This window comes from Necator americanus, chromosome III (genome assembly GCF_031761385.1).
Source record: "Necator americanus strain Aroian chromosome III, whole genome shotgun sequence".
NCBI classification, from domain to species: domain Eukaryota; kingdom Metazoa; phylum Nematoda; class Chromadorea; order Rhabditida; family Ancylostomatidae; genus Necator; species Necator americanus.
The window spans coordinates 29,898,384-29,912,424 of record NC_087373.1 but is presented as its reverse complement, the minus strand read 5'-3'; the positions used below and the strand labels follow the sequence as shown (position 1 = coordinate 29,912,424).

The window sequence follows — 14,041 nt, the reverse complement described above, 5'->3', positions numbered from 1 at the left end:
AACTCAGCTATTCAATTCCAGTAATGATCTGTCGATTGATGAACTCTTGCCTATTCAAATGCTTCTCAAGTAGGAAATGCATTTGTCACTTAAGAACGGTTTTTATGCACCATATGAACGTTCTTGCGCTCAAAAGCAAATTAATTCGATTTTATTCTCTCAGAAAACAGTGTAACGATGTTTCTTCGACTGACATTATGAGGAAGTTATGGTGTAAAGGAAGTTGGGGGAAGGGGAGGAAGTAGGGGAAAACTCAACGCTGCTCTAGTTGAGCATACATAATATATATGTTATATATATATATATATATATATATATATATATATATATATATATATATAACATCTGTTCGAACAGAAAAGTAATTTCCTGTTCATAAAACATTGATTTGAAACATTTCTCGTGTACGTGAACATGTTCATGTAATATAATGTAAGTATAATGTTTTTTATTCATATAGTATAATGTTCAAGTATATGTACATATACAATCGAATTGAACAGCGTTGAATGTCCTCCTCCTCCTTTCTCGGCCGCCAATAGAAGAAAATTCTTCACGCAGTTTTCAGAAGGAATGAGACCCGACAGTGACTATAAAATCCAACAATGGGACTCAAAGGGACATTAAGACAAACATTGTACGCATAGCATACGATTTTTGAACCTGCCACTGCCCTTCTTCTTTTAAGGTCTCTTGATGTTTTTATCACCGGTATTAATTTCAAAGAATGAAAAAAATATGGTTCTCGGTGTTTATAAATCGCTTTGGGATGCGTAAAAGCGTTCGACGTTAATTCAGAATCTTCTGAGGTTTATAAACTTTAACTTTAAAATGTAAATATCAGTTCAGTGCTTTCGTCCTCCTAGACAAGTCTGGCAACAATTTGTCGACCGCGAAAGGATTAAAGGCTTAGTTGAGCTAAGGCGTCTTCATCATCGTCATCTCTGCAGACACTACGTAGCCTCTCACTATTGGACCACATTCGTCAACTATTGTTACAACAGTTACCAGTCTGAACGTCCGGATAGAGCCGGGTTTCAGACTTTCTGTGGTGTTTGCTTCGCTCCCCTTCACTGACCAACGAAAATTGGTGTTAGTGCCGTTTTCTTTGAAATTAGTCTATGGTATCTCTAACAATCTTTCTTCATCTTTTTTATTATAACTTTACATTTGGAGAATATTCAAACTTCAGCTTCAAACACTCCTTCGAAACTAATATAATGTAGATACAATTTGAAAGTATTACTCGAAATATGGGTTTCCTCCTGTTTTCCCCCAAGAGTTATCAAAGAATGATGTTTTAGCACAAAATGAAGTGAAAATGATGTTTTAGACTCAACCTCCTCCATTACAATTACAATTACAATTACATTACAATTATTGCTGTCCCCATCACTGTTATTATTATTACTATGGCGATCACCATTGTTATTGTTGCTACTACTGTTATTTTTGCGTTATTGATTGATATGTAAGGAAAACAGTCGTACGCAGTGCCGCAACTAATATTACCGATTATGCGGTTCGTTTTCAGTGCCACTGTGTTCACTGATGCAAATTATCAGTCCTGGACTTAAATAGACGGTTGCAGGTGGCAATTGAGATTTGCTAGTTTTATTGGGTCGAATTTTAATTCATAAGATTATATTTTTGGACTCAACCTTTTCCATTACTCCTTATTAACTAAAATTCTGTAATATTACTTCACTTATTCGCTTTCTTCGACAAATTACACATTATGAACCTAGCGTTCCCCTGTAATTTTAACATATTGTTTATACTCCGTGCGTTACGAACTCTTCTTGAATTATCTACTCAGTTATTAAAGGGTTGTCACTGCTTATTTCGCAGGTTGTATTGACGGGTTACGGTATTCTATTCATCAGTTGGATGAACGCTATGCGCTTATCCCTTCATTTTCCTCTTTTTTCGCTCGTATAGCAGCATCGGAGATTTTCTAGGCAGTGTTACGATCTGGATTCCTAATAGTGTGATGTTCTATTTGATTTGTAAGAGTAATCACACTTTCACTGATAATTTGTCTTGCAGGTATATCAGAGATACAGTAAGGTTAAAACGACATGAAGCGCAGTGTAGCTGAGCAAGCGCTCAGAGCGGCGTGGTGGAGCGCAAGCATCAAAGGGGAGACCCTTGTTTACACCACTTCTCGCTGTAGTTTGCGATGTTCCCACCTCGATTCCAACTGCTACGTCACCCAGGCACTTCGAGCACAGTCGCTTACGCAACTGCACCAAGCTTCATGATGTTCTGATCCTACTACATATTGTAGAGACTGTTGATACTGAAAAGGGTTCCACGAATTTTTCTATAACTGTTCTCTCATTGGGCACTTTAATTAGTTGAAAACTTCTTTCATTTCCTACTCGACAGGCTGTGGATGTTCAAGAGAACGTTGTGGTCAAGAAATGGTAGTGGCTTTTGATAGATATTCATAGATATTCACCGTTAACATTATAGTGTAGCGGGTGGGGCGGGTGTAGCGCAGTCGGTAAAAGGTTCCGCTGTCTGCACGATCGTGAGGTTCGAATCCACCCTGGTGCTCACCAAGCCCTTCATCACTCCGGGATCGACAAATTGCTACCAGACTTGTCTTGGAGGATAAAAACACTGACTTGACACATCGGATCAAACGATTCTGAATTGAAGTGAACGTAGTGGCGCATCCCGAGCGGGTTGATTAACGTCAGACATTTTATCCTTTATCCTTCTATTCACTATTAAGTAAGGTAAATGTAACGCAGTCGGTACGAGGTTCCACTGTGGCTTCTCGATCTATGGTTCGTACCGTCGCAGTCCCAACCAGTTCTTTCATCCTTTCGGCGTCGATAAGTTGGTACGAGACTCGTGTGGGAGGATAAAAACTTAGACACATTGGCTCGTCCCGCAATTCATTATAAAGCTGCAGATGTTCCTTCCAGAAGCTTCATAAATTCCAGACGGTTCTGAATTGAAGTCGAAAGCGTAGGTGCATCACCACTGGGATTGATCAACGCCGTGCACTTTATCTTTCGTCCTTTTATTCACTATTCAGAAGTGTTGAAGAGTGGCTGGTTGCTGTTGGAATAACTGTCTTCATAATAAGCCGAAGAATGCAGGTTTTGTTGGAGAATGAATCGAGAACCTGTTTTCTTGATGAACATCATAGGCATCTTTGCTGTTGAAGCACTCGCTGTGTCACTAAATATAACGAATATTTCTGATGTACCTGAAAGTTCATTAAGCTTCATTCTTCTCACATTCCTTTTTTAGGAGTGTGCCGCTCTTTAAGGATTATCTTGTAGAAGAGTATGATGTGTTGCTTTCAAGCCTACAGAAACAGCAGCATTCTATCTGTAGCACCAATCAATGCTCGTTGTGTACTTGAAGTGCGGTATTCCTATCCGCGATGTCCTCAATGTTATTAAGAATCTACTTAAAGTCCAAGACTCCAATGAGAGGACCACTGTAGCTCTTAGATCGTTGGAAGTTCTCATTTTTTTCTTTAACTAAATTTGATTAGGATGAAGCACTATCGTGGTAATGAAGCATTGTGAGTACTTGTTTCTGATTGTCTACGGAACTTTGTTTCTATTCTTTCTTCTTCCATTCTTCAAGTTTTTGATTTTACTGCTGTTTGTTTGCAAACTTTTTTTTGTTGATTTGCTTCTTTGGCATAGCTATGTTGCAGATTTCCTTCCACTGCTAAAAAACAAAGACGCTGTGCAAGAAGGTGGAAGGGGAATGCGTTTCGAGGATATTCTTACTCCTCGGGTAAGTCCTCTTAGAATTCTTTTTTCTTTTGGAATTTTCTGTCTGTTTTGTCTGGAAGACTTTCTTCTTTTTTGTCGCATTCTTTGTCATCCGTTGACAATGATTTTTGGGATTTTTCTACTACATTCCACACAAAGTTTTGCAACAGTGGCGTACAAACTGAATTATTCAGATATTTCTGCAGACTACATCTTTTGAAAGGAAATAGTTGTGCGAGCTGAACAAATATCAAATAAATACAAATCGTCAAGGAGAGTGTCCCAATGTTTTTGCTGTAATCTAACAATCATTGTTAGATTACAGCAAAAACATTTAATTAAAAACATTTAAAAAGGTTTAAGTTGATTTGTTTTCAAATTAGGTTGCTTGACTCTCAATTTTTCATTCGTAGTTGCTTCTATGTAATTTTGAATATGTGTGTAGTGTTTTTTTTTATTTTGGCTATTATCTATTTTCCTCTATGTTAAGAGAAAAAAATTAACATAAAAACAAAATCATGCATACGGTCAGTTATATTTTTTTGAAGTTTCTGGAGTTACAGCATTCTTTGCCTTGTTTCGGAATCTTTTTTGGGTTACAGGTTCCCTATCGTTTTCTTATAACTCCTCTTTGTAATTCCTTATATTTCAAATAAATGCGACTAACGCTTAAGTTGTCATCCATCTGTCATAGGCACTATCCACCAGAAATCCGTACCACCCCAGATTCGTGATGGGTGATGCCTTTAAATTACGAAAGCTTTTGGATAGAATACGAAGGTGATTCATCTGTTAATCTATCTCCATATTCTGTATCTTATTTGTTTGAAGATTTTTAATACTATACCACCATGTGAATAACACTTTATTAAATTTATGAATTCCAAAATTGCTTCCAGAAGATTTTTTAACTTGGCTCTACCTCAATGTTAAATTTTGAAGCATGGGTTCAGTAATATATTAATAATATTAATATTTTAATATTTTTCCTCTTTCGCGTATGCGAAGTATAGGGAAAGCTCTCAGTTTGTGGCTTCCCTCCTATTTGTAAACATGCGGTGAGCGTTGCGACTTGAAAGAAAAGGCATAGGCGCAGACAATTGGTCAACTTTCCGTGCTTTCTTTCATTTGTGTTCCCAATTTCCTTGCTTTTGATAGTGAATTTCTCGTTATCTTTTGGGTTACAAATGTGCATAATATTTTTTGTATTATATTATATGGTGTTATACTAGAGGTGATTTCATGTTCATATAAGGCGAAAACTTCGCTTTTTTCAAAGTTGCATTTGCATGAAATATGAGAGAATTCTACGTAGTCTTTGTCTTGTATCGGTCCTGGTAGATAGTGGTTGGTTTGATGTAGATTTTCCAATGAAATTTCGCAATATTTGAATTCTTTTTCTTTGCGACTGGTTTGAGTGCCAAAAGAAGCGTTTTAACCAGTATGGTAGTGGAAAATGTAGGAGTAATTGCCTGGTCTATACCTGTTTCTCTACCTCTATCTCATTTTGAGAGCAAGGGATTTTTAATTTTGCTATTTCTACTGAAAATTAATGAGACCTATCCGGAGGCTTTTAGCAATTCTCACATCAGTAATCCTTGTAATTCCTTTTCCATACTGTCATAAAGACTTTAGAGTTAGTTCGTCGCTTATTGTTTAGTTCGGTCTAACAATTCGTAGCGCTGTTTTGTTTTTTAAGCAGGGAAATGACGTGAGAGATGCGAATCGCATGTGGAAATTTTTGTTTTACTTCTTTTCCTATGGTCATTTATTTTATCCTTTAGGGGTTTTCCTGCTGAAGGATGATTCATAGCCACTGTTGTTTTTATATCCACTTAATTGTTGTCTGTTTTTAGATTAGGACCCCTGAGTCCCCTTAGTAACTGCTGGAGGAGCTAAGTCATCGATCGTAGGTTTTTCTCACATAAGGAGCCTACGTCGTCGGACCTAATCCGTTTTCTGTTTGTTCAGCGCGTGACGCACAGGTTTGCCGCCCACTGCCCAAAAGCCCACTGCGGCTCGTTAATTTTCCATCCGAAGCGCTGTCACATAACGCCGCTAGCAGTGCTTCCACTTGCAAGTGCCAGGGACTTATCCGTTGGGATGCATAGTGCTGGTAGTTTTTATTCTCGGTCCCATTTACATTCACTTCGTCGTGATGAATGTGTCCTTGTCGTTGAATTTCATCGCGTTTGTCCTTGACGTCATGGGCCGCGAATTTTTCAGATGAAAGTGTTTTTCTCATTCACAGTTCTCCTAATTTTACCCTCTAGAAATCTTCAACCTCCAACTGTTACGTTATTCTGAGTATTTATTATGTCCTTAATGAGTTCTCGGAAGCGTTGCAATCACGAGCGGATTATACACCGAGAGGAAAGTTTTTAATGCTGCGAAATCTCCTTCTGATCCTGGAGAGGAGGGATATTGCAGAATTTCAGGTTTCTGTAGTTCCTATAAGGCCCATTTTCTACAGGCGGTTAGCCGAGGGTTATGGCATGCTGTTCATAGATGCGACAGTCAGTGCTGGTGCTCCGAGTTCCTTCACTTTTGGACGATAGGCGAATGGATCCTCATCACTTGAGCTGCGCCCCATGAGCTAGACCCCCTTTACCTGAGGAGGGTCCGGCTCCTCCCTATCGCATCAGTGGTGCTGTTGCGTTTTCTTTAAATTATTCAGACTGCAATGACTTATTACGTTCGGTCTTTCGCTTAAACTTTTTGATTACATTGTGCTACTTCAAGTAATTATTTGTATCTGAATATATTCTTCACTCTACTTTTTTCTAGCTGCACATAGTAGTCATTGATGTCATCTTTTCCTTTCGTACTCTGCTTTAGGGATTTATTCAGCTTTTTGTTTTTTTTTTCATCTAGCAAGACAATATGAAAATGACCTCGACAAAAAACACATTTGGGTGGAGATTTGAAATCAAGGGAATAACTTTCATGTGTGGTTTTATTCTGAGAAACAACAGAGTAGAATGAATTGAAAGGAAAGAAAATATTGTTTTCTTCTAAAAGTTTTTTTTCACTTTATTGCTCTTACGATTCCTTCTTGGTACCTCTTCCTATCCATCCATAATGTCGTCTTGATAAAGCAGCAAATCGGAGAAGCTCAAGAAACGAGCATTTAAATCGTATTTTGCAAATCAAAAAACATAGCGTAAGTTGCACTGAAATGCAAAAGCATTAATATGTGGTCTTGTAACGAAGTAGATATTGCTTAACGGCATCACCCCGCGAATCTGAGGTGGTACGGATTTCAGGTGGAGTATTCGTATACGGGATCGTAGATTAATTAGAGGGGGCGATTTCGTCCATTTCTTTCTAATTGCCGTAAAAAACGGCCCGGAAGGTACGGCTAGGAGCGTTCCGGCGCGCTATTTTCTACAACGAGTTCGATTGGAGCGCGCCGGCCGCGTGCACACACCGCATCTTCCGGGCCGTTTTCACGCCCATTAGCAAGAAATGGACGAAATCATCCACTTATCCATAATCTACGACCCCGTATACGAATACTCCACCTGAAATCCACATCAGATTCGCGGGGTGATGCCTTTAAAACTGGCAAAGGTAATATATTAGCATTCGTTACGACCACGTTGTATTTCTCAGGTTTCTACTTTTCGTCTTCATGTCACGTTTTTAACATATAGTACTGAAAATAAAAATAACTGAACTTATTCGCACCCATGATGAGATGCAAACGTAAATGTGGATGTGGATATAGATTCGCTTCAATAAATGAGGAAGCAGACCCATTAACGTAGTGAAAACATGAGATTAACTAGTAATTTAGCGCTGGATTATCCATTCATGTCGGCCGTATTGAGTGAAATGACAGGATTTAGTATTGATGGTAATTGACAGTATCCTATGGTATCTGAGGGTTTGAAAATTTTCAGTTTACACGAGCATATTTGTACATCATTAAAGGCATCACTCCACGAATCTGAAATGATATGGATTTTTGATGGTCAAAGACTATACGGGATCGTAGATTGCAGAAATGGGTGGGATCCCACTCATTTCATTCAAATCGCCGTAAAAAAAAACGGCTTGGAAGATGCGGCTTTGAGCGTTCCAGGGCGCTATTTTCTACAACGAGTTCGATTGGAGCGCGCCAGCCTCGTGCACGCGCCGCATCTTCCGGGCCGTTTTTTACGGCAATTTGGAAGAAATGGATGGAATCATCCTCTTCTCTGGAATCTACGACCCTGTATAGGCATAACCCACCTGAAACTCGTACCACCCTAGATTCGTGGGTGATGTCATTAAGTTCCACTTTCTTCAAGGAAATTTTTGATGTTTGGTAAAGTAAAACTTTGGCTCTCAATTAGCAGTTGAGCGGTGCCCTAGCATTCAAACAAAAACTACTGCAAAGGCTTGTGCAGACTTGTGCAAATGCACTGCACATCCTAAATTTCCGGCTTTGGGTGTGCACGTGGCTTTTGGGTGTTGTTTTACGCCAAACATATCGTGTCATGTTATCGTCGAGTAATGGACCTTTTACGTTGTCCATTAAAAGAACTAATGTTCGGATACTAATAACAATCCTGGTTTCTCAGGCATCAAACAAATTTCTTTCAGTTTTCTGCTTACTACGCTTCAACTCTTTTCTATCATATTACGGAGCAAAAAAGTCTCTTTTCTCCTTAAATTCACGTGTAGAGTAGGAAATCTTCAGCTCTTTACTGCGCTTGGAATTCTGCTAAGAGAAGAAACCCATTGAAAAAGTTTCCTTTTGTTGAAACCAAGGCTGAGATTGCAAAAACTAGCTTTTTCTCGGTTGACCTTCCCGCTTATTCAGTCTGTGGAAGGATCCAGGTCCTTCTCAGCAAACCTAATCACTTCAAATTCATGGTTTCAAGATTATGTCTGAACAGTGGTTCTCGCGCAACGTAGCAAAATGTGGATGTGGTCATCGACTAGCAATTCACTGCTTTTCCTGTTTACGACTCTCGATTTATATATACGAGGTTATGAAGTTATGCATGTGGTGGCTGGGATAACCAGGTCATGCTCGACCAGTTTTCTACCCTGAAAAATCGTCCCAGCAGCTTCTTCGGAACATGATGTGTTGCACTTAGCATTAACATCATTTACAGATTTTTAAATATTTTACTGATTCAGCCACTCTACGTCGACCACTTTCGACTACCCACAAAATGCGAGTTTAAATGAATTACCCATTTGCTTCTATTTTGCTGTTTTCAAAGTACTAAATGCTCGATGAAAATTGTTGAACTACACAAGAAATTTGTGCGAAAATTGATATTGATGAAGAAGAATGTGATTACAGCACAAAGATTGCTAGCTGTCACCTAATTTTTGGATTTATTCTCACTTCCGTCTTCTTGTTTATTGAATTTGTCTGGTTTTTGACTCCTTCGCTCATATATACCCCCATCTCACAACTTTCGTCAATTTTGTTGTCGGAATTGGATTTTGTTTGATGTCAGTTGCATGGCCCCTGACAAAATGTTCATTTTATTTTTTTTAAGGAATTTTCCGCTACGAAATGTCACATGAAAAGAATTGCATTTACGCTTGGTCGTTCATAGGCGTTCCACAGCCTTGCATTAGTTAATTAATGAATTAATTGGGACAGAAGGCAGCAACGACGAGTTGTTCGTGACACAGAAAGAGCTCGTTCTTTGAGGTGCACTTGCAAAATCTCGCATAACATATGGATGGGATCAACCGCTTTCCCCTTCCAACATCATTCATTCCAAACGAGATTGACGCTTTTTGGGTGACTTTCGATTGCTCCCTAGATGTTCTTCTTTGCATTCAGTTTATCATATCGTTTTGGTTTCATATTTTCTTGTTAGCAAGCGAATGTTGTCATGTGAGACGGTTTTTATAACGTTCAGTTCCTTGGCGGATTGCGTACGAATGGTTAGCATGCTCGTCAAGGAAACGAGTCTTTTTGCGTCGATTTCATATTCGGATTCTGAGAAATGCCCTAATTTTACCTTTCTGTAATAGTCCTACTGCAAGCTTAGCGAAATCCGCCTAGGTTCTTTCGAAAACTTCTTTCTTCGAGGTAAAAAGAGGGCTGGAGGCTTAACAGCGCTTGATTTCCGTAGGAATGGACTCGAAGCGCATTTTGATGGCGAATGACCCTTAGCAATTCAATATCCCCACCAATTTCCACGACAATTCGCCTGTTGAAGTGCCAATTTCCGCGACATCACGTTCGAGCGCGTTTTGAATGTCTTCCTCCGTCCTTTTTTACGTCTAAGCTCAACGTACTCATTAAAGCACAATCTCCATTATGAGATTGACTGCAGCGCCAGATTTTTCTCCTGTTTTGAAGGATGAAATGCTGTTTCAGTTCCGCTACGTTGTGTAGTGAAGAACAATGAAGTGAACTCATGTTTAGTAACTTGATCGAGCAACTCCACTACGCTGTCTCTAAATTCAAAAAATCAAATTTTCTTCAGTTCGTCTTCGTCATCTTCTGTCCTTATTTGTATCATCAACAACTCTAAGATGTAGTATTTTCAGTTAAAATCCATCCTATTTCTCCACTCTCTTCTCTCAAAAAATTTAAAATCTGGTTGCCACTGACGTTACAACCAGTTTCTTAACAAAGGCGTCTCCTTGTTAAAATTCCTTGCACATTTTCCATGCTCTTTGTTCCATACCCCTCAAATTATGCACGCCCCCTCAGAGTGGTTTTCCCTCTGCTCAACCACGCAGGTTATCGTAATAGCTGCGTGACGTGTTTCGTCGTCCACCTAGCTGCTTTGGAAATCCTCGAATTCCATTCTTTCATGTGCCATGGTATCCATATTGATGTGATTTATTCGGCTCTGGATTTCTGTTCCTCAATTTCTCTTATACTACATACTGACTACAAAAAATCCTTTCAAACATATGAATTCATATTTAGCTCCTTGTTAGGATTCCTGCATAGGATTCCTATCGACCGAATTTTTGTCCTCAAATATTAGGTGGCAGGTGAGTCGGTTAGAGGTCCATTGTAGCCACGCGGTCGATGGTTCGAAACCGTCCCAGTGCAAACCAAGTCTTTCATCCCTCCGGGGTTGATAAATTGGTACCAGACTTGTCGAGGAGGATAAAAACACTGACTTGATGATCGGCTGCCCTCCGCAGGTCATTGTATAGGCGAACGCGCGTTCTACAACCTCAACGATTACGAATTCCAGTAAAACGCGCTGGCGCATCCCGAGTGGATTGAGACGCTAGTGACTTTATCCTTTACTTTAATATTAGGTGAAGTAAAAAAATCTGAGCGTTCTCCCTAGGTCTTTAGTGAGCCATATCTGCAAACAGCACACTATACGGCTATTTCAAGGTGATATTACGAGAACAAAAACCGAAAAAGATCGTGGTCCAATCGCGATGAGACGGCACAAAAAGATTGTCGAGCCCGTATTAACGGTCAAGAAGGTTCTACTGTGAATTTGGTGGGTTTGGAAGGGAAATCATGCATTGAACTTCTGCCATCGGGCCAAACGCTCAATTCGGGCCTCTGCTGTCAACAACTGACCAGATTCAAGCAGGCGATCGAGCAGAAGCGGCCAGAATTGGCCAGTAGGAAAGGTTTGCATCAAGATAACGCCAGGCCGCACACATAGTTAACGACGCGTCAGAAGAAGTTGGATGTTTGGTTCTACCGCACCCGTCGCATAATCCCGACCTGGCACCAAGCAACTATCACCTTTTCAAGAATTTGCAAAATTTTCTTGAAGTTACAGAATCTAATAGCCTTAATAAAAAAAAATAGCAATTCTGCGCATACTTCATATGAATGAAATAGTCCTAAGTATGTTAATTCCCTCGTCGAAACGAAGAGAAAAAAAAAACGCTCAGAACTTTTTACTTCATTGGATATTTTTGAGGCTCCACGTTATTTTCACGCACGTTTAATATGCAAAACTGCGTCAGCGAGTCAATTGCATTTTCCTTTTCTGCTAATTTATGCTATCGAATAGAATTGTTCATTCATTACATAGTTTATTAGCGCGATTTCAAAACATTAGTAGACTTTTTCTGCTGATAGCTTTCCATTCAACACAAAAAACGAAATTTCAAATTACAGCACACCCTTGCATGCTTGAAAAGGTCTTAAATGCCTTCCATGAAGAGATTTTGCATTTCAAGAATTTCTTACTTTTTTTTAAATTTCCTGACACCTTCAATACTGCTTCTTAAAGGCATCACCCCACGAATCTGAGGTGGTGCAGATTTCAGGTGGAGTATCCTTATAATGAATAGTAGATTATGGAGAGGAGAGTGATTCCGTCCATTTCTTCCTAACTGCCGCAAAAAACGGCTCGGAAGATACGGCTTCAGGCGTTCTGGCGCGCTCCAATCGAATTCCTTGTAGAAAATGGTGCCCCAGAACGCTCGAAGCCGTATTCTTCCGGGCCGTTTTTACGGCAATTAGGAAGAAATGGACTGAATTACCCTCCTCTCCATAATCTGCTATCCCGTATACGAATACTCCACCTGAAATCCGTGCCACCTCAGGTTCGCGGAGTGATGCCTTTAAATCGAGCAGAACTTTTATTTTCAATGTAGCAAAACAGTTTTTGAGTTGCTCTTTACAATGCACAGGAAAATATAGCAGAGAAACTAACTAAGATAGTAAAGAGACTTGCAATTTCATAGCATGCGCCTAAGATCAGAATACGACCATAACCCTATAGTGTGCTCAATATGCAAATAACCTGCAGTCCCTGATAGCTAATGACTACTCTCCTCCTTTTTGTTCCCTACATTCTGGAAACTTCAGTTCCTGTAGTAGGGACTTCTATTTTAAAGGAAATTGAAGGTATCCATTGTAGATAGCCTTCTCCAAAATCAAATTTGCGAATAATTAGGAAATGGCTTAGTGCAATAGCCATGCCTTATAGTTTGCAGGATTTCGATTGCCTGGGAAGGTCGCTATCTTCTCGTACCCCCTCTAAATTTGGGGTCCTGAATGCACTTAATTTCAATTACGCGAATTTCATTGTGGATAGCTCGATCGGCTGTCCGTTCTTCCTGAAACGCGGGTGACTCGTCAATTCTCCGGAGACCTTTAGAGTAAATGGCCTCAAGATTAAGTGCTGCATCGAGGAAGTTTTTTTGTGAACGAATGTTCTGAATCGGATGTAATGGGGATCGAACATTCGAGCTTGGCATAGAGATAAAAGCATAGATATACTGATATAAAATGTATAAATCAGATTTAAGGACCTCTGGATTGACTCGGAATCTTCTTCGTTTCTGCTCGAGACAGAGTCCGCTTGTTATGGAATTAAAGCTTCCAGCTATGAGTAGAACTAAAATGAGTGTTCGCTGTGATTCATCTCAAATTCTTCTTGGAATTCTGCGCGTTGAGTTAATCATGTTCCAATTCAGTACATCTTCATCGTTTTCGTATGCGATTTGTAACTAATATTTTTCAAATCGTATTGTCTCTCATTATCTTGAACTCATTTCTCAGGTGAACTCGCATATTTTACTAAGAAATAACGAATACAGTAAGGTTTTGCGTTTTTTCAACCTATTATACTTAATCTAATTACTAGCAGTAATTACCAGACAGAAGGTATTCGTAAACACAATACTCTTTTTTAAAGGCAAATCCCGAGTGACGCTCCAAATATCATCTAACTGAAATCATTTAGAGGCGTAGATGAGGTTGTAGGAGGAAGTGCTCCTATCCTCCCCATTATTTTCGGCGAAACTCTAGTACCTACTCAGTTCCGATCCATCAGAAGTGAGGAAGGGTGTCATCACAATTATCGGCTCAGAACTCAAGCCTCTTACTGCTTCCGTCCTATTGTGGCAGTACTTCGTGATCTAGAAATGACCTTTTGTGATTCCTTAGTGCCAAGGTTGAAACTCACCTTTACCAGTTTTTTTTTTTTCAAAATTACTCCTCAGTCCAATTCAGCAACTGAATTCGGTAATATTTATTGCATCTTATGTGACAATTTTTTCCTTTGTGAATGAGCATTTTGAATGCTTAGTGGAAAAGTGGAATTGCTGTCGTCTCATATCGTTTCGTGGCTATGCTCTATTTGTTACCGCCCCTGCACTTTTTCTCTCTTTAATAGTCCACCTGCTTGCTGGCTGGCTGGTTCTCGATTTCTGCTGCTCGCCGCTCTCTCTATTTTCTAAGCGCAGAACTTGTCATGGTTCCCGTTCTTATTATGGATTCAGTGCCCGGCTTCAGTTTCGAGTCCGCGCTAGGAGACGCTCGTCGACACGCAGAATTTCTCAGTAGTTTTGTTGACATCAGGGCGGTGCTGTGTGTTTATGTGTGT

General features: G+C 39.7%; 1 protein-coding gene across 3 annotated transcripts in view; it reads left to right on the top strand.

The window, feature by feature from the left end:
• The window catches only part of RB195_011402 (uncharacterized protein), a gene marked incomplete at both ends in the record, with an annotated part of 30,305 nt that overhangs the window by 5,249 nt on the left and 11,015 nt on the right, over positions 1-14,041 (top strand). For all 3 annotated transcript variants that reach the window (XM_064192798.1, XM_064192800.1, XM_064192799.1), the window contains one exon: positions 3,689-3,771. In XM_064192798.1, the coding sequence (XP_064050381.1) occupies positions 3,689-3,771 (83 nt within the window). The remainder of the gene's footprint in view (positions 1-3,688; positions 3,772-14,041) is intronic.